Source organism: Lagopus muta, chromosome 4 (assembly GCF_023343835.1).
Source record: "Lagopus muta isolate bLagMut1 chromosome 4, bLagMut1 primary, whole genome shotgun sequence".
NCBI classification, from domain to species: Eukaryota; Metazoa; Chordata; class Aves; order Galliformes; family Phasianidae; genus Lagopus; species Lagopus muta.
In genome coordinates, this window is record NC_064436.1 from 41,750,955 (window position 1) to 41,778,838 (window position 27,884).

Here is a 27,884-nt window from a genome sequence, read left to right on the forward strand (position 1 = left end):
TATTACTCTTCCCTGTTTGCCTGGTCTTCCTTGTTTTACTCCTACACATTTGTTTGACAGTATTATTGAGGGTAAGTAAACTGGCTTACTTACCATGATGAAGAGTTTTAAATCCTTTCAGGATTAACACTCTATGTCTGAACTGCCTAGTAGGTAGCATCAGACCACTTTATAGTGATTTGCTGAGAAGACAGAGATCAAATAGGTGAAAAGCAGTACCACGTTTGTAGCATAAAAGATACTATCCCAGATAAAGAGGAATGATCTGTATTAAAATCAGGGTATCTAAAGAGGTAAAATGCTTGAGTAAGGTAGAATGTTCAGGTTTGTAGAGCTGAGTTGGAACCTGTCTATTGCTGTGTTTCTTGGATTGTGGAGAGTAATGAGCAAGTTCATGACATTCATAATAGTTTCTGTTCCAGAGTAGATGAATGAATCTTCATTAATCTCTTTTTACTGAAGAAGTGTATTAGAGCTCCAAGTTCCCAAACAAGGGATATGCAGGTAGGACAAATGCTGCGCACCAGAAGTGCTTTGGTAAATTTCATTCTGACAGGGTGAGGGATAGATGCAAATCTGGATGCCTTTTATGGACTTTTTCATGCTAAAGAGTTCCTTCCTTTCTTATAGACCCTTTTAGGTAGTGAAGGTTTTTTTGACGTGTGGTCCTGCTGCTCTCCTGGTTACTGCCAGAGGCCATGTTAGCTGTCACAGTCTAAGCTGGCACATTGTTTGCCTCTACTATAATACTGGCCATCAGTGTGCCCAGGTTGCTGCTGGTACAACCATACTTTTCTCTGTCCAGACAGACAGCTCTACTTTGTTAGTGCAGTGTTTGCCCCAACCTACACAAGCTGTTGTTCCTGACTCTGCTGCTCTCCCAGTCACAGGAGCTGGGCTAGTGGCATCTTTGCACACGGGTACTTCCTGATGCAGCTGCCTGGCACACTGTAAAAGGCTGCTGGTGGAGTCACTCGCCCTACTTGCCCCTTAGTCTTTCCTTGTCCAAATAGGAGTGCAGTGGATGAAGAAAGGGCTTGAAGTGGGGCACTGACGCGCAGTCAGCTGATTTCTACCCCTCAGGGGGAGGTGGACTTCTAATTAAAGGAAAAACGTCTTTTCCATTGCCCAGTATTTCACACCTGACACGAGCACAAGGCATAGGCTGACGGCTCTGCCTGGGCGGTGAACTCCTATTGGGTTTGTTTAGCTTAGCAACGCCGGAGGGGAGGAGAGGACAGGACGGGACAGGGTCGGGCCAGGTTGGGGGGAAGGGGTTCCCGCCTCGTTGCTATGAAGGTGGCGGCGCTGGAGCTGAGCTCCCTCCTGGTCAGACTGCGCCGTTCCGCCGCGGATCCCGGCCCGGCCGCCCCCAGCCTCCGCCCGCCCTCCGGAGGCAGCTGTACGCCGGCTGCCGGCGGGCGTTCCCCGCGACCGCTGCTCGCTGCCACGGAGGAGGCCGGGAGTTGGGCGGGCGGCAAGGCACTGCTCATCACCCTACCCGACATCGGGGAGGAGGCGGCGGTGGAGAGCGATGCCGAGGAGGCGGCGTGCAACTTGCGAAGCCCCAGGTGAGAGAGCCCGTAGGCGACGGGGACGGGCAGCGGGTGGTCTGTAAGTCCCCGTTCTCCTCCGTATGTGCTCCCTTTGCTGAGTCCTGGGCTGCGCCGAGCAGCTCTGCGCGGAGGGAAGCTGCTCAGTCCCAAAGGGAGCAGAGAGGGGAGTGGGGTGCAGCCGGAGCCCAGGGGAGCGTAGGGAGCGGGATCCGCCGCGGAGATACGGCGAGAGTTGCCGAAGTCACTGGGAGAAACCCAATGAATGCGTCAGTAAAGTATGGAAAACCATGCTGGAGTGCTTGTGTATTGAATATTCAAGCTCGATGCTAAAAACACGTTTGTTTTTTTTGTTGGATTTTTTTTGTGTTTATTTGTTTGTTTTGCTGTCGTACGCAAACTAGCTGAGTATGCAGGTAGGACTCAGTTGTCACGTAGAAAGGTTTCTTAGCAAGCTTGTTTCACTGTTGGAAGTACATAGCAACAGTGTCTTGAAAGTCGCTGCTCTGCTTTGTGAGGAAAAGAGGAGGTTGGTTGGTTTGTTTTTCTTCACTGATCTGCTGATTTCAAGGAGTCACTTTAGCTCTTCTTTTGCAAGGTATAGTTAATGAGGCGATCATCTTCCAAATTTCTGCCTCCTCTGTGGCTTGTAAAATGGGAGATGCCATCTCTTAGCCTTCTTCCCCCGACCGAGTAGCCCCAGCCTGTCTAGCCTTCCTTCTGAGGGCACCTCTGGTCCCTAATCCTGTTTGCAGCCTTTTCCTGATTCCAATAAATCCTGGAGATGCAGGACCAGAACCACACACAGTGTTATCTGTGTAAGTGCAGTGAGGTTTTGCAAAGTGACACGATAGTGCCTTTGCGTTCTGTCTTGATATCTGTATCAGTGTGGGCCAGTGTTTTGTTGGTGGCTTTGGTTGTTACTGCGTACTGAGCCCACAACAAGCCTGGGATTGCTTTCTGAGCTGCAGCTGGAGTCCCAGTGCCAGCACCATTTGTTTTGAGTTGTACTGGCAGAGTTCTGTGCAGAACTTCTCTGATCCTTTGTATAAATAATATCAGAACCAAGTAAATGTTATTTGTCTGTAATTTCTCACAAATTGTTCTTTATTTTTTCTTTATTTTTTTTTAATTATGAAAAATAAAGCTAAGCATAATGCTGTTTGAGCTGCTATTCCTTTTAAATGCTGACTCTTATTATTAAAAAAAATTAAGGGATAAAATTAACTCTTCACCAAATTGCTTGTATCGGGATGAAGAATAAACCTTATTACTTTAAGCTGGCTGTGTGCAGCAAAATGCTTATTTCACGTTGCTGCTGAAACATTTCTAACTGAACTGATATCCCCTCATTATTCCTTAACTGCTGTGCTTTTGTATGCATGGTGGCATTTCAAATATTTTATTCATAGCAGTCAAGCTTATTCTAATAAGGCATTGTTTGTCTTCAAAAAGAACAGAACCAGACCAGAAAGATGTAGAAGAAGGAATAAGACCTTTCCTTTGACAAGGAAAGCCTATACCTCCACATTAGCATTTTTTAATTAGGTGGCTTCACTTAAGCTTTTACAAGAAGCATCTTAATTAAATATTGAACGCTCTAGAATTCCTTGCCTACAGTTCAGATTTGAATTTGTGAGCTCAGAATATGGTATTATGTTCTTGATAGCTAGGCTTAGAGAGTGTTTAATTATCCACATGAAATTCCTCTGTGACAAGTTTTAATGGCATTTAAAAGATTCTAGAAGACATTGAAAGTTCAGTGGACATTTACATTGACAATGGTTTAACTAGGAGTTACTGGTTAATAAACAAAAGCTTCAGCATTGTATTTTACCATTTTTTCCATTAGATGCTGATAGTAATAACAACCAAAATACACTGGAAGGAAAATAGCATAAATTTGGTACTGATTTCTTCCTCTCTTTCCCAAGTGCTCTGAATATTTTGTGAGATCTATGATGACTAACAATTAATCCTAGTGTGGTGTAGGGCTATACTATAGTGATTTCATACTCTTCTAATTCCACTGAATGAGCAGCAATTAAAATGTATTTATTTATTTTTAAGGAAAGAAATAGATCTGACTGCATCTTTAAAAATGCTGTTTGGAAAAAAAGTTGCTGTATAAGGTCACAAAATTGCTTTGGAAAATCACAAGATGCCTTATGTTACACTTACCATGATATAGCAGTGACACCAAGATACACTGTTTTCTTTTTAAAGAAACATTATGGCAACCTAGAGGTAGATTGGGCAAAGGTTAAGTCATGTTGCTTAGGAACGGGTAACATTTTGCTGGAATTCGTTGTACTGCTGCTCGTGCTTAAGGACAGCTCTGACACGTGGGAAAACTGTGAACCTGGTAGAACAAGGACAGCTTTTCCTGTGATGTAAAAGCATTGAGGTCTATTGGCAGCTTTTCAGTTCTTCTGTCGCTCAGAACTTGTCCTTCCAAACAATGCTCTGTGAAGATGTGAGTAGAAGCAACTTAATGTACAACTGAAGAGAATGGAAAGTTGGATTCTGTTTCTCCCATTATAACCACTAAAAGGAATAGATCCCTTTCTTGCTGTAATGCATACTAACCTACAGAGAACTGCAATATTACTTAGCTTCCCATTTCAATTGTACTACTCTAAATGAGCAAATGTAATGATGTAGTGTCTTGTTTAGGCCAATTGTTTCTTTTCATTGCAAACAAATGTAAAAGAGCATAGATGTAAATTTTAATTTTATGTAGTGTTACTGAAGTCAGTATTTAAGCATTCTTCTAAACAAATGGAAATAAAAATAATTCCTAACATTTTCTAATATTATATCTAAAATAGGTTTTTACTAAGACCTCAGACGTGCAGTTTTCAGCAAGTAGCTTGTCAGAGAACAAATGTCAGAAATGATAAAACCAAAGAATACCAGGTGTCCTCAAAGTGGTTTCATTGTTTTCAGGTCCAAGAACTGATCTATTGCCTTTGACAGTATTCTTTGTTTTTGTTTTTGTTTTTTATAGGGAACTAGAGTGTTATGTTTACAGTCAGGCATTAACTTCTGAGTTCCTGAGTGGGATCAAGGTGTTAGTGATAGGAAGCAGAAGAGGTAGAGCCCAGAGATGGCTTGTCCCATCATCCCTAAAGGTGGGAGTCAGCTGATGTCAGCCACCAGCCCTCACTGCCAGGCAGGGCTGTAGTGGGTGATGAAGCAGCTCTGAGGCTATCAGCAGCTGAGGCTTGCTGGCGTGCTCAGGGCCCTATTGCTTTCATTACAACATCTCAGTGTGTCAGGACCATCTGTTTCCATCACCTCTCCCTCTGGCTGTAAGATACGTTTTAGACAGGTAAAAATTTTCTTTTTTTTTTTTTTTTTTTAAGAAAACACATCTCTCCTGCGTTACTATAAAGACCAGATCACTCCTTGAATGAGAATGAAAAGAATGTAAAAGAGAATAAAAATGAAGTACCTGGACAGGCAAATGGTGAGCAAATATCCCCAGTGGGATTGGGGAGATAATTGGAAAGAAATCCCAGCCAAGTAGAGCTTGAGGGCTGAGATAAAAATGACTAAGATAGAAAAGGAAGTGAAAAGGAGAATAATAATAGTAACAATAATAACATAAAATACAGCTACAAAAGAAGTGGTGCGCAATACAGTTGCTCACCACCCACTAACCGATGCCCAACCAGTCTTCAACCAGTGGCTGCCCAGCCAACTTCCCTGTTTTTTAAAGGTTTTTCACATGATGCTGTATGGTGTAGAATAACCCCTTGGCCAGTTTAGGCCAGCTGTCCTGTTTCTGTCCCCCCTTGGATTCCCTTGGCCCCCCTTGCTAGTAGGGTTGCACAAGAAATTGAAACATCTTTGGCTCTGTGCAGCGCTGCTCAGCAACAACTAAAACATCCCTGTCTTATCAGCATTGGTTTTCTCCTGAAGCCACAACGTAGCATCATATCAGACACTATGAAGGAGAAAAATCTGACTCTGTCCCAGCTGAAACCAGGACACCCTTGCTGTCACCTCACTCACTCTTCTGGTGGGAGTGATCAGTCTTTAAGGAAACCTAGCTCTCTTTGTCTGCTGAATAAAGCAGAAAATCTGTAGAGGGAAAAAAAGATGGTATATGATGATGTTCAACACTCATGCTCTCAGATATTCCTGTATGTATATATGGCCAGTTGTTAGCCAGCTTGGACAGAGTCAGAGCTCATCTAATCTTATGCTGTTGAAACTGAATCTGTGGACTAGCAGCACAGCCATAACAAATGTTTGTTAAAGGGTGAAAATAATCTGAAAGTAATTATTTTGTTTCATATGAGAATTATTATTTTTTTAAAGTTTGTAAGAAATGCAAACTTTGAATATGCATACTGCAGTTCACCACATTTCATGTATTCATGACTTCTTTCTTCCATGGGGATTTATCAGAAAAATCTGATATAACAAGATTTTCTGAGTTTTTAGGAAAGAAGATGATAACAGACTTTCTTGTTCTTCAGTCGACTTATTTCTTTAATATTGTTGACAAAGAAGCAGCATCTGTGCTGCAGAATGACCCCTTTCTGCAGTTTGCCCCAGCTGATAGACTTCGAGCTTCAGAGCATTTGGCCAGCAAAGGTTTGGCAATTTACTTTGCTTGATGTTTGTAGCTGACTTGTGGTCAAAGTGCTCACAGAAAGTGGCTGTGTACCTGAGGGATTCCTCACAGATGGACAGCAGGAGATGATCCTTTATGGGTAATTCCTCTGCTCTGGCTGATGGGCCTCTATTCCAGTTTATTGACAGACTAAGCACCCGTGTTTCAAAACATATGAAATCTGCTTTTTAATGCTTCCTGCTAAGGAGATAAGGATGTGTTGGAATAAGAATGTGCTGCTCTGGGAATTTGCTGAGGGATTGATTAGTGTCTGAGATAAGAACTGGTGGAGATGGGTACATAGCACTTGCATTTCAATGTATCTTCATTTGTGTTACTAAGGCTGCAGCACTTGTTAATGTTTGATACTGAAAGCTATTTGGTAACCTAGCAGATTAAACAGTGTTTTCAAGATTCACTGTTACTACAAGTGAGTAAAGGTGAAAGTATATTTTCATTGTGTTAAGAGCAGACCAGATTCAAGCTGGATGCAATGGTCATTGAATTTGCCTGTTGTTGGCCATATGACCTGAGCCTGCCTTGGCTGCTATCTGTCCAGTATTCTCTTCTCCCATATCAAAGAAGTGATTTCCCCACTGTATTTAGCTTGGTGCAGCCTCACCTTGAATATTGTGTGGAACTGTGAACACCACAATATTAGAAGGATGTTAATGTTATATTAAGTGACATAAAGAGGGCATAGAGAGCGTGTCCTGGGTGGAGGGGCTGAGCCGAGGGCCTCCAAGTTGACCAGCCTAGAAAAGAGGAGGCCACAAGATGGCCTCACAGTTCTCTGCAGTTGCCTGACAGGGGGATGCAGAGGGAGGTGCTGGGCTCTGCTTCTGGGAACCTATGGTAGGATGGGAACAATGCAAAGCTAACCCTAGTAAGGGTTCAGATTGAAAGTAAGGAAACATTTACTCACCACAAGGATGATCAAACACTGGAACAGGCTTCCTACAGAGGTGGCTGATGCCCCATACCTGTCAATGTTCAAGAGGCATTTGGACAGTGCCCCTAATAATGTGCTCTAACTTCTGGTTAGCACTGAAGTGGTCAGGTGTTGGTCTTGATTATGTTTGTACATTCCTTCCATTGCATTGCATTCTGTTCCATTGCAATCCTTGGTATTTACAGACTAAGATCTTCCCACACTTGTGTCACGTGTACTGCTGCATACTGCAGAATTGCTTCCACGCAAGATTTTTGAAGTCTTTCTTTGGAAAACTCAGTGCTTGGAGCAAGATAGCTTCTTGTTCTGAATTATTTATTGTATGCCTGATTTTCTTCAGAGATTAATGACCAGAAATGAAAAAAAAAATCTGATATTCTGATGAAATAAATCTGTTATAAAAAGACAATATTGATAGAATTAGCAAATGTACATCAATAATAAGATACATGAAAATTCTCATGGACTGCTTCCAGGTGTTTTGCTGGGCTGCTGCTCTCCTTGTCTCTGGCAGACACTTGATACTGCAGCAATAAATGCCACCTGTCAGATCTAAAGAAATAAAACGCTTTTCTGCCTTAGGGCAGTAATTAGCACTCTTTACTATTGCAGTTAATCAAGATGATAGGTAATTTTAAAAATGTTAACTCGTGATTTATATTAAAAAGCCAGATTTGTTTACATAAATAGAAAAATACTTAATAAGCAGATTTTGCTCTCAGAAATTATTTTTGTAGAACCAAGCATTATATTTGTTTTCATTTTCTTAGTGAATCAATATTATGTATATAATGTAAGAATGAAATATTCACCAAGCTCATGCCACGTTAAAGGCTTTGTAATTTTGAAACCATTACCTTTCTGTCAACATAAGGAAAACAACAGCCCTGTGAGAATGGTAACGTGGCCTTCATTTTCAAAGCTAGTGTTTTCACTGCTAGATAGGATTTAAGTTTACTGGGTTCATCATAAAAATATTTTTCTCTATAATAAAATAACTTATAAAGAGTGCCTTCTTACAGTAATACACATAAAGAAAATGAGACTAACTATTTTCTAATGAGACTCTAAGTTAAGGAATTATTTAACACTTTTGTGTATTCAGTAATGTGACCTTTGCAAGTATATAATATTTTCACCTTTTTCTCAAGACATATAGTATGTAGCTGAAAACTAGGGGGCAGCCTTATGTTTTTTAAAGCCATATCCTTAAGCTGAAGAATTTCAAGATGATGAAAACTGTTCATTTTCTTTTTTGAGCTTTTTTTTTTTTTTCTTTGTAGTAGTTTCTGAGCAGGTTGTTGCTAAACTGTAACAATCCTTTCAATAAGGAAATAGTTATTATGACTTGTGTTTACACAAACACTGTTCTCAGTGCTTTACTTTGTTTCACACTTTACTGCTACCAGGGTAGATGTTAAATCCTATGTGTTGTGTAGACTTATTAACCTGAGCCATGTGATGTGTTTTGTTGGTTATGAATAACCTTTAAAAAACAAAACAGACACACAACAGGAAGTGTTAGACTTAAGCTGTCAGTGCAGCCGCACCAGGTTTTGCAGTGAAGCAAAGGAGCAATGAAAGACTATGTGTTAAAAGCTACAAGTACAGAGCTGTTTGTGTTTTAGTACTAATGGCTGGGTATCTGCTGATGCTTGGATCTGAAGGCAGTGGCTGAATTCTAAGACCCACCGTGTTACTCCTGAGCAATGGCTCATAAAGATTAACCTCAGTGATTCTAATGAGTGGTGTGGCTGCTTCTGTAATACAAATGTTTTCTGTGAGGGGGTGATAGTCCTCATTCCTACAAAGTATGAGCACTCCCCAAACAGTCTGACCATCAAGGCGTCACTAATTCACACATAGGTTCAAAGTTAGCAAGTAGTATTTCTGCAAAATTGGGTGGTGTGTTAAAAAGCTAAAAGTAGGAAAAACTGGTCATGTCATTTCTAAGCAAACAGACTGGGTAGATACCATAGCTATCTTAAAATAATTTTCTGTGAATGGCTACGTAAAAGATCTGTTAAATTTCTCGTGATTCTACTTTCTCTGTCCATCAGCTGGAGCAACCTCAGTTAACCTATTTTGGCTTCTTCAGGATTACCACAGTTTTGTTATCTTTGAGAAAGCTGAAGAATAGGGAGCATAAACAGGAACAGACATTGTCATGTGCCTTTGTTTCCTTTAATAAGTAACAAAAAGCTGAGCCAAATTGGGAGATTTCGGTAATTCCTGAGGTCACCAGGTTTGTCTCATAGGAAATCCAGACTGCTGAAGGAAGGACTGGGTACTGTCGTGTTGACCACATGAAAGGGTCTTCGGCTCTGCATGCTGCTGCTACAGCAGTCTTCAAGTACAGCTCCTCTGAGATCCACTAATGGCATTCAATATTGTCTGTTATATGTAGCACTTTGTGGTCATTGAAGTTGTTAAGAGGGTAAAATGCTCTTCTCTTCTTACAAGCTCTTTAAATCTATCCAAAAAGAAACACACAAAACCTCAACAGTTAAGTCTGTCTGGTCAAGTAGTACACGGAGAGTGTGCTGTGACCAAACACAACCTCATTAGGTGGATGTCTGCCTCACCTAGAGGTAATAGAGGATGTGCATTTCCAATGAGCTTTGCACTGCACCCGATATAAATGTTCAGGTAAGCCACTGCACTCCTTGCCTAGAATACTGTTCATCACTTAGAAAGAAGCCATGTCCAGTTTGTTCCTTCCTTGCACCACATGGAGCAGCATTAGCTGGGGGATGTGCAGGAGGACCCATTTGTGTATTCGTGGTAAAACAGCGTGCCATTTTAATGGACTCCCTATGGTCTTTGAACAAGACAGTGACTATAAGTGGCCTATTCACTGCTAGCTAAGCTGCTTTTTGGAGTGGCTGTGTTGGCTTTACAGAGAAGTATTTAAGCATGCTGGGCTCATGAAAGAACAAGTACAACTTCTATGTATTATTTCAGTACAAAGAACAAAGAGGAATAGGTTCCAGTGGTAATTGACCCAAATTAGTATGAGAAAGGATGTTGTGATTCCAAAATCAGTTACTTCCAGTAGATGTGTATCATTTCTAAGAGGGTTATATTTTGATTTGTATAGTCTCATATCAAAGATTTTCATAAATCTGTCATACAAATAGCTGCTATCTCTTGGCTATGCAAACTATGTGTGGGAGCAAAAAGCCAGCAAAAAGTGAAAATATGAAGAAATTAATCATGTTGGGTAATAGGAAACATGTCGTGTTATGGGAGTGTGATGAACTTACTATACTTATATTTAGTTACAAATCACAATTCCAAAATAGAAAAGAACATGCAGAGAAGATGGGAGATCTGAGAAGTTGAACTTTTTAAGACACCAAGGCAGCACCTTTCATAAGAGATACATCATACATTGCCCACAAAATGGCCGTATATAATAAATTCTTTTGTCAGAGGCTGTAGTGGCAGAACTGACTTTTACCCATCTTTTACCCATGTTAGAGTGGTGAGATTAGCATTCATGAAAGTGAGTATGCTTCCCTATCTTTAAGGTCCAGCTGAATGCCTTTTGGCATCTCCTTTTACTACATTCCGCTTTCAAATAGGGTAATAATGATACACTCAATGAGTTATCCTTACGTTTGTCATTGTCTTGGTGAGCAAGGAAGAAGTGACAGTCTCATTTTGAGAAATGCAATTGATATTGTGTTTCTTTCCTAATAACTTTGATATAAATTAATTGTATGTTGTGGAGAGGTGACCAGTGCTTCTTGCCATTACAGTGACAAACAAGCCTTTCCGGAGCAGAAAGGTTATGCAAAATCTAACACCTAGTCTCAGTCATTACAGTGAGTGAATGCAGGAAAAGGGGGAGAAGAGCAGAAGAGCTGAAGTCTGGATAAACAAAAATAGTCACAGAACCAGAGTTGTATGGGCTGGAAGGGACCTCCAGAGATCATGTAGTCCAGCCTTCCTGCAAAGCAGATTCCCTAGACCAGGTTGCACAGATAGGTGTCCAGATGGGTCTTGAAGGTCTCCAGAGAAGGAGAGTCCACAACCTACCTGGGCAGCCTGTTCCAGTGCTCTGTCACCCTCACTGTGAATTTTCTTTGCATATTTGTGTGGAACTTCCTATGCTCCAGCTTATGGCTGTTTCCCCTTTGTCCTGCCCCCACAGACTGCTGAAAAGGGCCTTGTCTCTGACTCCCACACAGATGGTGTATGTATATAAAAATAATGTATCTAGGGGAAAAATAAACTTATGTAGTGCTGACCCTGAAACTAGCACTTAAGAAAAAGGAAAGAAATCATGGCAGTATTTATGGTAGTTCTGTAGATGTTTCTGTGCGCAGTCGTGTCTCAAAAAGCAACAGAATCTCATGCCTTGTCAGGAACAGAGTGAAGAGGATCCTCTCACTGCAGTGTGCTACGTCTTGAATGCTGCATGCAGTTCTGGAATCACCTCTAAAGGAAGGCAGCTAAGATGTGTCAGGTGAAAATGACCTGCCCTCAGGTCTGGGAGTGAGGTGAACTCACCAGCTGTGAGAGGTGGCTCTGGATGGCATTACTATGGGCATGATGCTCAATGTGCCTGAGTGCAGCTTTCTGGGGAAGCAGGGCAAGAGCTACTTGTTAGTAGCTGCAATAGGAAAACTGGAGAGCACACATGGCCATCTAGGGGATTAGTTCAAACAGTGTGGGGAAAAAGTTTATTTTTACAGAGTAACTTTTCTAGAACTTGTTGCAATGAGTGACTGTAGAGGCAAATAGGATCAGTGGGTTCAGGATGGTTTCCAAGAATGTGGTGGACAGGAACTTCTGGAAGGACTGGTCAGGGACACACTCTCCTGACATCACATAACTGAGACTGTGGATACTGCTGGAGAAGGAGGAAATGTACTGCAGATAATGACCAGATTTTCCCCTACGTACTATGTCTGGCTGCTGCCATCACATGAAGTGCTGCAATAGCTGGACTGTCACTTGGATCCCATAGGACGTTCTCAGATTCTGGTCTGCGGAAGCAGTGGTCAATGCCACCTGCAAGGTTTGTGCTGTTGGAGGTAATGTAAAGCTGGAGTTTTGCCACTGTGGAAATGCATTCTGTATGTTTTGAAAAATGACTTGCAAAACGCACTGAAGGAGGAGGAAGCCGAGGCGACCACATCTGTCAGCCGGGACACAAATAACTGCCGCGGTGCTGTTTTCCTCGCGGCAGTGATTCTGTAGGAGAACGAGCGCAGTGACAGCCTGCGCTGTTACCCGCTTAGGACACGGTCGCCGGGGGGAGGCGAAGCACAGCAGGGCGGGCCCGGAGGCGGTGCGAGGGGCCGCCGGGGGCTTGCGCCGAGCTGTGCCGAGCCGGGCCACCTCGCGCTCTCATGCGCAGGGCGAGGGGTCCCGGGCCTCCGGACTACTCCCGGGGCCGCCGGGGGCTCGTGGTGGTAGGGTGAGTGCGGAGCAGCTCGAGGCCGGCTTCTGTCTGGCTGCGGGGGAAGCTGTTCGGGGCCGGGTGGGTTGCGGGCAGCGCTGGAGGCTTGCCATTCGGTGTCTGCCATTGCAGGCTTCAGTGAAGGCTTCCGAGGAGGCTGTCGCGTTTCTCATCGCTGGGGGAGTGTACTGTGGATGTACTGGGAGGGATATATATATTTTTTCTTTCTGTGGCTGATTACTGACTTATTTCCCTGACGTCATGTAGTCCAGGGAGTCAGGAGGCACAGTACCTGTGCGTGCAGGGGAATAATGCAGCAGAAACACCTCCCAGCAGCATCTCAGGCCATGTGCTGTGCCATCTATGTGCTTTGTTTTGCAGAGGAAGTCAGGGGCGTTTTATTGGTGCAATTTATTCACATGTGTGTAAGTCTAGATTGACTTTAAAGCCACTGAAAAGGTACTTGGGAATTCTCTGAGGAATCATAAACCTTGTAGGGCTAGGAGGTCCTATGAGCGTGTTCAGAGCAGGTTACTAGAAGTCTTTCAAGGGAATGAAAGAGCCAGGATGAAGGGGGAAAGGTTCCTTACTCAGAGAAATAACTGGAGGTGAAAGCAGAAGAGGAGCACAAGGGAATTAGCAGTGTCATGGAAGGTTGTTGGTGGTACTGAGCTGTGGAAGGCAAAAGTCACCTATGAAAAAACTGAGAAAGAACTTAGAAAATGACCTGGGCAAAAATACAAGAAATGAAATGGTAGAGATTTGTAAAGATGGCTTGTGAGCCCACTACTATTACGTGGGAGATAGGTCCTGGTGTGGTGAACAAGGGATAGGGCAGGAAGTTCAGAGCAAGCATGTAGAGATGTTTCTTAATGCTGCTGTTCCTGCTTCCAAGAATGTGCAAGTTTAAATGTGTGGTAGCTTTTTGGTGGTTATTAGCCAGGGCATAAGTGTGAAATTGCCTCTTTGAATGGACAGTTAGGTTTTGATGTTCATGTCTTTGCAATCTGTGCAGAGTGAAGAGTAACACAGGAAAGCATAGGAGTATGGTTGAGGAATCCTAGCAGTTGCATGGCCAATATGTATTTTCTGGCTGAAGGAATTAAGCAAGCTTCTAAACAGAGAGCTGTTTCCTTACAGTTACTCATTTACAAATGTACTTTGATGTAACCATGTTGCTGTTTGCAGTTATGACCTGAGGGTTTCACTGGGGTGAAATAAGAACTTCAGCAGGTGAAGTAATCTGTTACTCTAAAAATGCTTCTGAGGAACATTTTTACGTATTCATGTGTATTCTGAAGTGATGAGTGTGAGAGGTAGATTGTGTTTTTGGAAATTTGGTGGAAATTTCCAGTATTCCTGTACGTAGCTCAGGATAATTTATTTTTCATAAAGGAAGTTGCTGAACAGAGTAAAATTGAGGCTGTGGCATTCCGACCTGGGTAGAACTGGCGTAGGCACTATATATGGTAACTATATAGGGTAGGGGAATGGCTAGCACAGGATACAACAAATATGCTATTTTTTGGAAATACTGTCCTCCAGTTACCATAGGAATATACAGAACATACCTAAAACAAATAGGTTGGTAACAGACATTGTATGGAAATGCATCGTAGCAACAGTGTTGGGAATGTTGTGAGCCTGAGATGCTCAACCAATGAGTGCCAGGAGAGGTATTACCTGCATCAGACTCAGGGTATATAACAGAATGGATTTCAATGATTGGGTGTGCAATTTCTCCCTTGTCAGCAGGAGGTGTGTGCCTATTATTGCAATAATGAATAAACTGCTTTTCACAAAGATCTTTGCCTGATTAGAAGTTTTTGATTTTAAGCATGTTTTTCAGAATGGGTTTAGCATATTAATGGCAGAACTTAGTGGAATTACCTAAATTTTAATTAGAAGAATTTTCTTCTATTACAGATTATTCAGTTAAGACCAACAATAATATTGGAGGCACTCCTATGTGTGTGGCTATTCATTTTACTGTTCATATGTGTGGTTTGAAAGGGATGGTTTCAAAATCTGAGCATGCATTCAGGTATTTGGAGATCTAAAAAAGGCATTTTCTAGAAACAGTTATTCTGGAAATGTATAGTAATAGTAAGCTTGTAGCTTGCTTTTTAATATAGTGCTAGAGAATTTTCAATACTGGAAGAACTGATGCATTATGACCTGTAAATGTATTAAGAACATGCACGTTTGCTCTACTAACATCTCAGTTCACTTAAACAGGACAGCCAGATGCAGTGTTCGTAGCCTTGTTAGTAAGGGACATTGTTTGGTTGGCACCATATCTGTACTTTCTTTTTATGCAGATACATTTGAGAAAACTGGCTTTCAGTTAATGATCAAATAGAAATGTCCAGTTAACCAATTACTGCACGAGCAGTTGCTATTTAGTGACTTTCCTCTGTTTCAGGTGTAGTGAGCTGCTGCTGCAGTTTTTGTGCTTCATTTCAAACTTTTAAAGTGCAAAAATGGGTAGAATGCTTGTGGAGTTAAAATATCCCTGCCAATATCAACCATTCTGTGATGGAAAATGTCATCAGAGTTGCTGAAATCTTTCTTCAGTTGAGGTGTAAGTGTAGCTTATTTAATTTTATTAAATTAATTTTTTGTGTGTGTGTGCCTTTAGGAAGGGACTATCCAGAGGTTCTACAAATCGGTATCATTCAGGAAAAAGTGGAGAATCTCTTCCAGCAGTTTTTGAGAGAAATGTGCAAGAAGCCATCAATAACTACAGTTGGTATGCAATAACTTCTGAATAAGTACTTCATTAATGGACCCTTGGCTTATAGTCCCTTCAAGAGTAATATTAATTTTCAGCAGTGGAACTTTATTCCTGATTTGTGCTACAGGCCTGCATGTTGTTAGAGCACAGTAAGGGTACAAATTAAAATTGGTAAAGAAATCAGTCTTGGCAGTTAAATGCAGATGATACTAACTAGCTTTTCAAGTCAGTTAACTGTCAGGGAATTTCATTCCAGCTGTTGGTTAGCCTTTGCTAGGCCTGTGTATCTGATTGCATCCCAGGGGTGGAAGTAGCTGATAGAGACATGCTTGAGCTTTCTGGGAAGTTGTAATCCCAGAACTCACATTTTAAAGTGTACCAGGTATAACAGAAGGAAAGCCTCTGGGTACAGACCCATAACCTGATGCTAACTGAAACATTTGCAGAGGCTTTATGTTCAGTTGTACAGAATCTCCTTGTGATAGCTTCTAATAGAGCTAAAGAAGATTTATGTTATCCTTAATGTGCAGTTTTTTATGTGCCCATTAATTACACAGGAGCACAGACAAAATAATTGTTAGAGGTGGAAATGAAAGTGTGTGTATACTTACATATATGTGTTGGAATATCTATCCATGTTCTAGAGTGCCATTATGGTTACAATGGTATACAAAACCAAATAAATACAGTGGAAGGAATTGCCTTTGAGGCAGGAAATGGTACCAATAGGACCATGTACCCACACCACTCTACTTTAAAGCATGCACTTAAAATTCCTCACAGTGTCTTTAATTTAATGTCCTGAAAATCATGCATCCAACAGGCAAACATATTGCTGTCCTTTTAAGTGATCAGTTAAATTACTTTTAAAATGTTTTTATAGAAAACCATCATATTCCTCATTTTGACTGTTTTCTTTTCACAGTGAAATGCTTTCATCAGTTTCATCTAGTGGACATGCAACACTCACAGACCTGAATAATTCTTGGTCTGGGATAAAAAGCTGTACAACTGGTTTGTCTACTGAAAGAAGTTCTGTTTACTCTTGGAGGGATGATGTATGTCACAAAATCTTTTACAGTACACTTTATCCAAGTATTCTGGAAAAGAGTAATTTTTACGGAAAATGGATGCGTCTTATAGAAGAAGAGTTAATTTCTTTCATCAGCAATAGCCTATTGATTAAAGATATTAATTGAATATTTTAAAACAGTTTTGTTTGCAAGTTGATCATCAGCTGATATGTTTTGTTTCGTTTTTAAAGAAAAGAATAAACAATGGAATTGAGGTATAGGTAGTCTTAAGGTTTTGAGTCCAATCTGTTTTCAAATACTGGATATTTTTTCAAGTACTGTTTTCAAGTACTGGATAACATAAGTGATGGTTTAAATTTGACTATTTTCAATTTTTTGAGTCATTAAGTACATTCATGTATATGCATGCAGACATCCCAATCTAAATAAATATTTAGCTCTTGCCTAAGCTCATTGGGGTTGTAGGTAGTACAGGGATAAGTAAAGCACATTAGTGAGCCTGACCAACCATGGTGGCGGCATTTTGAATAAACCTAAAAACACAGCAGTTACCACCACTTTCATTTTAAAAAGCTATTCATTTATGGTGATGGTGTCTCTTACCTTCTACATCATCTCCTCATTTTTAGGGTACTGCCCCCATCTGCCACTTCCAGCCCTACTGGAGGCAGCCTAATGTGACATTATCTAGCCAAGAATTATTTTCCCATCTCTTCAGTGTGATCCCTGAAGCGGTTGGGGAACTCAGGTGGAAGTGAACAGATGTGCTTTGGACCCTGATTATTTCCATTTCAGTATATCAAAGTATATAATGAATGTAGCACATAGTGCATGAATACGGTGCCAGAATTCTTCAGCAATGTGCTTGTACCTAACTCTCTGGCCAGAGTCTGATCCTTTTCTTTTTTCACATGCTTCTGAACTCATCCAATTCTGGTTGTGCTGAGCTCAGTGAAAGGGTACGTAAGGCAGTTTCTCACACTCAGAGCTGTTTCCCAACCACATGTTATCTCTTTGCTGTTTTACCCGGAAGGGAAAAGCTCCACTTGAAGAAGCAGGATGCTTTGGTGTCTTGTGTCCCAGAGGTGCATGCTGTATTAAAAAGGGAGACAGGAGCTGTGACACCTTGTAATTGAAGTTTTCTGTTGGCTGCTCTCAGGCAGCTCTGTTACCCATTCACTTCATAAGAAACGCAGGTTTCTAGATCACTGCTGCAGCACCTTGATCAAGCCAACTGCCTCTCTTTTTGCACTGCAGCATATTAATTTTGTCCTAGGTAGGTAGTGTAGAGATCATTTTGAGATTCTCAGCCAAGTATCAGTTGTCCCATTCTTAAAAATGTTCTTTTAAATGTAAATGTTTATTTAAATGTTTACCAACAACTATTAATTTTATGATATGTAGGAATTTGACGAAGCCAACACACAGAGAGTGCATCAGCTATTCTGGGATATTGATGAAATGCTGTTTGAAGGAAAAGTGACCTCCCAAACTCAGAGCCTGCAGGCAGAATGCGCAGACTGGGTTGAGCGATCTCTTCATCTAAGGTAAGGAAATTTCTTGCTGGTACCTGTTTTAACTGGTTATCGTTCTGAGTTGCAGTGTGGACTTGAGCTGTGCCACTGTTGTGTGATAAGTCTTAGTAGTGCACTAGCAGCTAATGCTCTTTATGGATTGATACGGTGATGGCAGGCCAAGATATTTAATCAGGATTAATCAGGATCACCATTTTCATGTATTTTTCTAATTAAAGAATGCATCTTGTAATAAAACCACTTGTTTTTACTGCAAGTGAAAGCATGCTGTCAAATCCCAAGAAATTTAGTGTTAATTCTGTTAGTTATTTAGTTTTAGAAAAAACAAAAAATGAAAGCAACCACATGCTTCACCACATGCACTGCACAGCCATCTCACTATGGCAGTTTTCACAAGCATTAAGACACATTTCACCTTTTATAGGGGTGTAAAAATTGATAGAACATTTATAAAATGGAGACAGACTTTGTACTGTGCAATTCATTCAAAGCATTGTCATTTCACAATTTTTAGGATGTTTTAACAAGGTGAAATGTTGAACAAGATGACCTCCTGTATGTATGATTTTATGATTCAAATCTGATGCTGGTGGTACTGAGTTCAAGAGTTTGAAAGTAAACTGAATTAATCTGGGAGCTCTGTGTTGTTTTGACCACGGGGATGTAGTATATCCTGCGCTCTTAATAGATTTTATTTGTCCACTGCATTCATTTGAAAATATTTCTGATGTATTTTGTTTAATATTTATACATTTATAGTGATCTACCAAGTTTGACTTAACTTGATCTTAAAAATTGTATGCTAGAAACTCCTCTGCAATTACTTGCATTTTAATATTTTGACTCAAATGGATTTTTCCCTAAGGTCTCTCTCTCTCTCACTTTTTTTTTTTCTTCAGGGTTCTGGGAAAGCAGATCCTGTCACCAAAGAATGAAGGTTTTCAGCACTTTGAAAGCAGAAATGATAGCTCTGTGGATACTAAGTGTTTACCTGGTCTTCATGAATGTACTAGTAACATAAAAGAGTATGTTCATGTTTTTAAGTTTTCTATTTTTTCAGAAATCTAAAATACTACTTTTACTAAAAATTTTCAGTGTAATTAAATAAATGCTTCTTTCTGCTTCTTTCTTTGAGTATTTACTTCTCATTTTATTGGTAATTTTTCAGACTCTGCATTTCCGGCTCTAAGCTGGTTCCTAAAGTATCTCCAGTACAGAAATCAATAAGTTCAAATTCCACTACGATTTATGGCACTGAGTTATCCACGTATTCATTCCTGGAAGAAGAAATCTATGATGCTGATGGAAAAATGGAAGAATATCTCGCCTTTGACATCAAGGAGCTGTAAATAACAGATATATACATACGTTGGTTTTTTTGTTTTGTTTTGTTTCTTTTTTGTGTTTGTTTGTTTTTTAAAGAATATAATGAAAAATTCTCACTGAGCCCAGCCAGGGTTCATAAACTGGATTTCTCTTCTTAAAATACAGTTTATTTATTCAGTAGCACAGTGATCAGTGCACTCAGTGGCATGTGGAGGACTAGGTTATCATTTTGGTGGTTCCAAACTCACATACCTTATGTCAGAGAAATGTCTCATAACCACTAATTGCTTTGAGGCATTTTTTTGCATGGAGATCCAAAAAAATGTCTATTCAATTTTGAGACAGGCTGTAGAATGGAGGAATCTGCTTTCTTCATGTGAATGTCTTGACCACCAGATTGTTTAGGGTCATCACACTGGATGTGCTTTCAATGTCTGCCCTAATGAATCTTAAATCCTTGTGCATTGTAGAACAGCTTTGCAAGAGGTGCACAGTACAGCCTGCATTTAGAACATTCTCTTGAGTAATGAGTAGTAAAAGTATCTTCTTGAATATGCAAGCCAGTTTTCCAGTGGACTGGTTGAATGCTCCAGCAACTAGGTTGCTGGGCAGAAGAAAGACCATAACATGCTATTTTCTAAAAGACCTCTGTGGAGGGCAGACTTTAGTAGAATTAGTAGGACAAAAAGTTTATCTTTCGTGTTCAAGCTTTTGATGCACTTGCAGAAAAAGACATGCTTCTGAAAAGCTGAGGAACCAGTGAGATCCAGATAGACCATTTAGTCCTGTTTTGAAAAAGCATATGGGTACATGCTTTTTTGGAAAGTTTTTGGGATTAGATGTCCTTCTAGAATTTAAGAATCACTTTGTTTTACTGCATAAGCAAAATGATTGGAAGAGGGATCTCAGTGAAGGTGTGTTTCCCTTCTTTGTGTCTCTTGTTTCTTGTCTCTCTTGTGATTCAGTTCTGAAATACATGGGCTGCTTGGAAAGTAGTGCCTCCCATTTCATTATGTTGGTGCACAATGTCAGAAGTGGATATTGTTGGTATGGCAGTAGAGGTTGCACCTTCCCACCAGTATTCCATTACATGTTGTTGCTGTGTGATGAATGGCAGCAGAGGGGCAGTCTGACAGAATGATGCCTGGCATGAAAGTGCACATGAAGCAAAAGTGTGCCACTGAGTTCTTCTGTGTAGAAACAATTGCACCCATTTACATTTATCAATGCTGCTGAATGTTGATGGAGACCAAAGAGTGGATGTAAGCACAGTGAGGCTCTGAGTGAGTGATGCATTGCAGCAGTGACAACAATGCTTCACCTCCAGTGGTGCAGGTTTTTATAAGCATGGCATACAGGATCTTGTTCATCTCCAGTGAAAATGCATAGTTAATGGTGATGGCTATGTTGAAAAATATCCTTCTGTAGCTGTGAGTGAATTTGCTCTACCAAATAATATAGTTGTGCTCTTTTTATCTGCTGTAGTTTTCTTGGAGGCATTACTTTCAGAGCGACCTATGTATATTTACGCTGTTTAACTTAAACATTGGACATAAAGTTGTTTCTTTGATCACTAGTGGATTGTTGCAGATGTAAACAGGTACACAGGACTTGATGAAAAAGACATGTTATGTTTTATTAGTGATGATGAGTGTTTGGAGCAAAAGAAAATACATCTTGCTGAGAAGAGGAGTAAGAATGGCATTCCTCCTGTTTCTCCAATGGCTTGTATCAGGGATGCTGTGGCTTCTGAAATATTTGATCATTTATGGAGTAATGTAATTGGAATATTGGAGAAACTGATTAAAAAACATTTGGAGACGAATGTCACAGGTATTTGATATTTTTTAGATACTAAGTTCATAACATCTAACTTGGATAATTATTTTTTCCCTGTAAGTGAAACTTGGGAAATATGTATATTTGTAGTGCAGCATTGTTATATATGTAATGTCTTACCAGAAACCACCCTGCAAATGCACCTAAAATGATTTCCTACTAATTTGTAGCAAGTTTTGCTTTAGAAGTGTCAAAAGGTCAGAATATTGACTAGAAGAATTCTGTTACTGGAGATGATGTGCTTTTGTTTTTAAATCACTGCTACAAATTGATGCCGTTAGCGGGGGATTGCTGGCATAGTGTGAATCTGGGAATTTGAGTTTCTAATAGAAGCAAGATGTTGATTTATACTCAAAACAAAAAGAAGTTGGTTGATTCTGTCAGAAAATGATTGGTTCAAGACTTCCGCATTTTTTCTCCTTAAAAAAGATAATCTTTGGGAATTTTAAAACAATATTCCAGGAGTGTTTAGCAGTATTTTCTTAAACAAGCAAACGGACAAAAAAAAAAAAAAAAAAAAAAAAAAAAAAAAAGCATAAACAAATAGGAAATTCTTTCAGAAAAACAACCTTTAGTTATTTTTAGTAGATTTTTAAGTATCCTGGAAACTAAAAACTGTATCAAAGTATTTCCTGTGAAGTTGAATATTGCTAAAATCTCAGAAAATGCTGCTAAAATACAAAATGCATTTTATTCCCTCTACTTTATTTTTTCTCTATTGTGCAGAGAATGCCAAGCAGGCAGAGAAGCTGAAAGCTGTTACAGGTAAACTGCCAGCTGTTCGTGTTACAGCAGATGTTGGCAACGTCCTCCTTTCCAGAGGCTCTGAAGCACGAAGTGTGTCTTTTGGATCTCATTTAGCTTCATCACAGGTAAAGATAACCTCAGGCAACCTTTGTTTTTGAAAGATCAGACAAACAAACAAGAAAAAAACAAACTGAAAACCAACCCAGCCTAATTCAATAAAGTAAGTACTGGCATTTAAAATGGTGGTTGAATGTCCTCACTCCCTCATCACCTATTTGGTTGTTCCTAAGGGCAACATTATCACTAAAGTATTGCTGAGGCTGATTTAAGAATAAAAAGAATAACAAACTCAACAGACCACAGGTTTTTTAGAAATTGAATTTTATGAAAGCATGTATTCCCTCCCTAGAAAATAATTCTGCTTTTATCACAGCCAGAATTGGTAGAATTTAGATAATCAAATCAGCCTCTTCCCTGGTCTGCAGGGATGTGGAACTACAACTCACTTCAAGTGCTTTACACAAAATCCTGTGACTTTCAGGCTCGTTTCTTTTCACCTCTGCTGCCTCTTTCACATGGGGGCTTTGCAGTACTCTTCAGTGCTGGCAGTAGGGCTTGCCTGTCTTTCCAGAAGCTTGTGTTTGTATTGATAAAATGCTTTTTTTTTTTTTTTTTTTTTTTTTTTTTTGGTCCTGCTTAGTGCCTTTTCCCCCTGTCCGTTGGCTCCTGCTTTGCACATCCTGGTTCTTTTCTTTCTAGCCTCTATTTCTTTCTTTCTCTCTTTCTCTCTTTCTCTCTTTCTCTCTTTTTTTCTCTCTTTTTTTCCCTCATCTGTGTATTCAATGCAAGCAACTTCATTCTATCCCATTTGATCTTTCTCCAGCATTGGTTAAGGTAGCAAGATAGGAAACACAGAAGAGATAGCACAGCAGTCTGAGTTCTCCCCATTGGCATCCTTGGCTCTATAGTAGTCCCAGCAGCAAAAAGAAGTAAAGTGCTCAGATAAGTGATCTTCAGGCTCTGCACTCCTGAGTTGGACTGTGCTGAGGGAAAGTTAGATAATTTAATTCCTGTTAAAACTGAATCTTATGTTGCAAATAACAAATTCAGTTCAGTAACACCTCAATTTTCTGATATTTTTCTGAAATAATAAAAGTAATGTATTTGCTCCATTTGCTACTTCTGTTGAACAGTCTAAACAGAAGCCTCTCTAAGCAAACAAATAGAATATCTTTTAAATATGGGCTTTTTAAGGTCTTCTCTCTTTCTCTCTCTCTCTTTCACTCTCTCTCTCTCTCTCTCTCCATATATATATATATGTATGTATGTATGTATGTATGTATATAATAGAAAGAAAGGCTAATGTGCAGTTGTTGCTGTTACTAGGTTCATCATTTCTCCAGCAGCTTCTGTAGTGACTTGAATGGAGTGATGACAATTCAGGCAAAACCACTCCAACAGAGGCACTTTGCTGCAGTACAAAAAATACAGTAAGTATTGATAGGAAACTTTCTAAAATTCTATAAATCAAATAATGTTAAAGATATTTTACAGCTATGAAGAGACAGACATCCTTGTTTGCATCACCAATGTGACTGAATGTTCTGATACTCTGTTAACAGCTCTTTTTTTTTTTCCTTAACTTTTATGGTGTTATCTTTTTTTTTTTTTTTTTTTTTTTTTTTTTTTTTTTTTTTTTTTCCCTCAATCTCATTTTCCTTTCTTTTTTTCCCAGGAATGAACAAGAAGACAAACCACATAGCATTAGCTCCAGTGCTCCAAATTCACTGCACACTAGTCTGGGGAGAATAGCTGATAGCCATGTTCTCTCATCATCTCGGGTACTGCTGGCATCTGCTAGGAAGCTACCAAGCCATCGTAGGTTACCTTCTCTCACTTCTGATCAACTCTCCTCAAAAGCTCCTAATATGTACAATGATGAAATCCTTAGGGGGACTAAATTGTGAGTTTTTTCATTTTATTTTCTGCTTTCCTCAGAACTTTACTGAACTTTCACCAGTGAAGGATTTTGGAAAATACTTGAGAACTAATCAAAGATTTATTATCTAAAATTCAGAGATAAAAATGCAGCAAGCAGAACAGTGTTTTTTGAGGAGGGGCATTTCTTTGATTTTTTTTTTTTTTTTTTTTTTTTTTTTTTTTTGTTACATTAAGTGCTGTTACTTTCTGTGGCTGAACTCTATTAAGAAATGTACTGCTTAATAATTTCACATTACTTCAGTGAAGAAGTCTTGAAAATGAATTTTCCTAAAAGACAATCTCTTAAAATTCAGTAGGGTTGCCAACTTGGATCGTTTATCTTCTGGATCTGCACATACAGCCCGAAACAAGTTACCACCAATAAACTCGGAGGCTGTTAAACAGTATCCTTTGGTTGTACCTCAGTTGCAACAGAGCTCTGTAAGTTGTTTATTTTTGTACTGGTAAAGAACAGCTAGCTGTTTGAAAATAAGTAAATTGCTTGTCATCACTGGTTGGAATGGCGGGGGGGGGGGGGGCAAGGAAGAGACAAAAGCAGCCAACTGACCAGATTTGTATTTCTATGAATATGAATTTAAATAGCTATTTTCAGTGTCTTGCTCTGTCTGTGTGTGTATAAGAAATAAAAAATGATATTGACTGGGATTAACATTTATCAGGTTGATTCTGGCCTATTTTTGAACAATAGAAAAAGTAATAAGCAACAAGAATGGAAGCAAATGGACGTATTATTCTTTCTCTTCAGAATACAGTTTTGAATTTAGACACAAGTAAAGTCATTTTTTCTAATATAGGCCTTCTAGGAATTATGAAGTAGTATAGATGAGTACAGATTCAAATCTATTTGAAAAGCATGAGTAGGTTTAAATGACCTTAATTCAGCACTTGTGGTTAGTGGGAAAATATTTTCCCTTTCTTCATCTTTTGCGCCTTTTTTAACAGCAATGTACAAATTACGTTAGCCAATTCAGTTGCTGTGTTCTCCCAATGTTCTTTTTGACTTTTCTCAGCATCGAGGACAACATGCTCATAGCAGAATCTCAAGTGCAGTACCTGGCAGTACAGAGCAACAGCCAGTCAGAGAACGAACTGTTACTGATCGGTTTTCAAGGCCCAGTACAACTCATACATTCAGGGTATGTCATGCTGTAAACACTCATTCATGCCTATTGTTGGTGTATAGAAGGTCTTATTTGCTGGATCTCTTCTGGTTTCTTGTGTAAGTGGATTTCTGCTACTTCTAGAGAGCAGGATGCTCAAAGTCTTTTTGAGGATATGGATGTTTGCAAAGCAGGACTAATGTATGAGGAAGGAATTTCTTCAAGTCTAATGCAGCAAACAGATTTTTTGAGGAAATCTGCATGGCAGAGTGTAGATTTTAGTACTGTTTGTAGCTTTGCAGGTTGTTAGTACTGGCTGTGCTGAACTAGAACATAACAAGCAGATCATCAAGTAAGAATATCATACTATCAAATAGTATTTCTTTTGTTTTTACAGACAGACAGATCTCAGAAAAGATCACTAACTCCCATGGATTTTTCTAATCACAGAGGAACAAGTCAAGGATTTTTAATAGGTAAGCAAAGTAAGAATGGCTTGAAAGGTGGAAGGCTAGCAAAAGCTACAAACCCATTCTGCAATGCAGAAATGAAGCGCTCAAGGAGAGCCATCTCAGCATGAAAGAATAGGTGTGCTTGGCAGTATCTGCTGGGCCTCATTTTGAAGTTTGCTCACACTGCTTGTTCAGAGATGGTCCCAAAAGTATCTTTTTGTTCTTAGAATTTGAAAGAAACATATTTCCCACTCCTCCAATACTTTAGTAGAGATTTCAGTGTATTTACAGTTACGGCAAGATTATGTGGTGTACAGACTAATTATCTGATTATAATAATTATCTGATTGTAGTCATAATTTATATAAGAGATGCTGTGAGAATAGAGACAGGTTAGCAAGTATTGATCTGAGTAGGCTGGTGGCAGTGGCTCATACATAACACATAAATGTCTTGCTGTTTCTATTGCTATTAATGAACATGTTATATTTTCTAGGCTCACAACATTACTACAAATCCTTTCATAGAAATCCTCTAACTTCACGGAGGAGGTTTCAGATCACTTCTTAATGAAGTCTAGAAAGAAAGAGAAGCCCTCTGCAGCGAATGGAAGACTAAAGCACTCTATTTGCCAGATAGTATCTTGTTTGACAATGAGCACATGCAGTATGCTGGTTACTGATGAACCTTGTGATCCTCCAGAATATCTGTATTACCTTGTTTTGAAGTTGCCTAAATCAGATGTTAGATTAAAAAATAGTGCAATATAGAATGAATGTACTCTTTGCAGAGTTGAGATGCTGCTATACTTTCTTCTCAGGCAATCCTCCTCTTTCTATCTTTCCTTATGGAGTTGTTATTCTACCTGTAGAAGTAAATAAGTTATGTTTATGCTGTGAAGTCCTGTTCCAACTTTTTTTTTTTCCTCAGTGTTAAAAATGTTCTGGTCTACGCAGACATCAGTTCTATATAGAACTTATAAACAGGAGTTAGCTGCATCTCCTATTCAACTCCTGTTCCAACATTTCTGCATTTTTATTGTCTGCTTATTGCAGTTGCTCTCTTGTAAATATTTTCTGCCCTGATTTTTCTTCTTCCTTTAATTCTTTTGATATGAAATAGTTTCACTGCTTCTTAAGCTGTTCTATGTATCATTTGCTGTAGAACTGCTGGGACAAACTGTGGTTATAGGAAACAATGTTCTGTCAGGCCAAATGTATTTGTAGATCTTGAATAATTGCACCTGCTTGCTGATGTGTGAGTAAGACAGTTTACCCCTTCTTGAGATTTCTTATAAAATATTGGCTGTTACTGTACAAATTAGACCTGTTTTTGGTATGCTACCAAAATGGGAAGAAGAAACTGGGGTTATTTTCTGCCCAAAGATCACAGTCCTTTCCAAGTCCCAGGCTATTAATACTGTGTGCATGCAGTCAATGATTCCTCCATCCATCATAGCCAGAAATTTAAGTAGATGTAGTAGAAAAGCTGTTGAAAACAAGGAAGAGAAAAATTTAGTTATTTGTCTGAATAATAATTAATAATAGCATCAGGTTCTTGTACTTGGAAACTAATGCCAGTTCTCATAACTTCTTTTTTATGAATATTTGGAGCTTGGTAATCCAAGACAAAGAGCTTGTAATGTATATATTTTATATCTGTACTGTTAATAAGATTACTGTTTGTATAAATGGTCATCAAATGCTGCATTCTTTTGAGTAAATGAAAGCATTTTTAAGTTACGCTCCTGGTATAGTGTTTCCTTCTTTGGTTATGCTATTTATTCACTGTTGGTATTTTGATATAGTATCTTACAAAGCAGAAGGCTTTTTCTTTGGTATTGCATGTCAGTTTAATTCAGTTTGTTCAAAAATATCAGGTCACAATTCCATGTGAGCTCAAAATTCAGACTTAAGTATTCTAAGTATTAAGTATTCAAAAGCTTGCTTCTAATGCTGTTCTTGTGAGATCTCTCTCCTGTACTATATAAATGTGCACAAGACTGTACAGAAAAGATGGTAAAATATATCTCTTACCATCACACGGCACTCTGTGGTAACCCTGATGTTAGGTTGTGGAATAAGTGAAAAAAGAAGTTGTGTGCTTGTTTAGTTCTATAATGACAGAAATGGAAACTACCTCATTGGAGAGATCTGGCACTTTGTAAAAGAGGGAAGATTGCTGTCACTTGTGGACCTTTGGAATTAGGCACTGGAGAGGAGAGCAGAAAAACATCTGCTTCAGAAGGTTACTATCAAAGAAAAGATCCTGTGAATTACTGGAGGCACGATGGAGGCTATTAATGTGGAACAGGAGAGGGAACATGGAACAAGTGACTGTCAACTGATAATTATAGTGCTTTCTGTCAGATTTTGGGCTTCCGACAGAATCATGAATTGTCCTGCCCTGGTAGTCAGTGCACTGGATAACGCTTTCCACAGTTCCTTTCTTTTTATTTTTTATTTTGGAGGAGGTTGGGAAGGGGAAATGGTTGAAGTAATGAGTTTCACTTCTCATACTAGCAGCACACCTAAGTATTTACTTAGCACACCTCTGCACCAAGCTTTG

General features: G+C 39.5%; 1 protein-coding gene across 4 annotated transcripts; it reads left to right on the forward strand.

The window, feature by feature from the left end:
- The first annotated feature begins 1,076 nt into the window (after positions 1 to 1,076).
- On the forward strand, positions 1,077 to 27,059 carry FAM149A (family with sequence similarity 149 member A). Of its 4 annotated transcripts, none has more exons than XM_048941160.1 (14): positions 1,077 to 1,571; positions 15,187 to 15,297; positions 16,208 to 16,340; positions 17,721 to 17,863; positions 18,751 to 18,876; positions 19,020 to 19,196; positions 20,820 to 21,010; positions 21,743 to 21,888; positions 23,150 to 23,253; positions 23,499 to 23,726; positions 24,061 to 24,184; positions 24,775 to 24,900; positions 25,262 to 25,340; positions 25,813 to 27,059. In XM_048941160.1, the coding sequence occupies exons 1-14, from the start codon at positions 1,294 to 1,296 to the stop codon at positions 25,884 to 25,886; spliced, it is 2,040 nt and encodes a 679-aa protein (XP_048797117.1). In that variant the 5' UTR covers positions 1,077 to 1,293; the 3' UTR covers positions 25,887 to 27,059. The 4 variants fall into 4 exon arrangements, with proteins under 4 accessions (XP_048797117.1, XP_048797116.1, XP_048797118.1 ...); XM_048941159.1 differs by having other exon boundaries at positions 1,079 to 1,571; positions 24,058 to 24,184; XM_048941161.1 differs by lacking the exon at positions 1,077 to 1,571 and adding an exon at positions 12,433 to 12,563 and having other exon boundaries at positions 24,058 to 24,184.
- The last annotated feature ends 825 nt before the right edge of the window (positions 27,060 to 27,884 follow it).

Excerpts from the sequence above, each read along its gene's own strand:
- FAM149A (XM_048941159.1), top strand. The coding sequence starts at position 1,294 with ATGAAGGTGGCGGCGCTGGAGCTGAGCTCCCTCCTGGTCAGACTGCGC. Across the intron at positions 16,341-17,720 it reads TTTACTCTTGGAGGGATGAT|GAATTTGACGAAGCCAACAC; the intron begins GTATGTCACAAA and ends TATGATATGTAG. Across the intron at positions 21,889-23,149 it reads CTCATTTAGCTTCATCACAG|GTTCATCATTTCTCCAGCAG; the intron begins GTAAAGATAACC and ends TGCTGTTACTAG.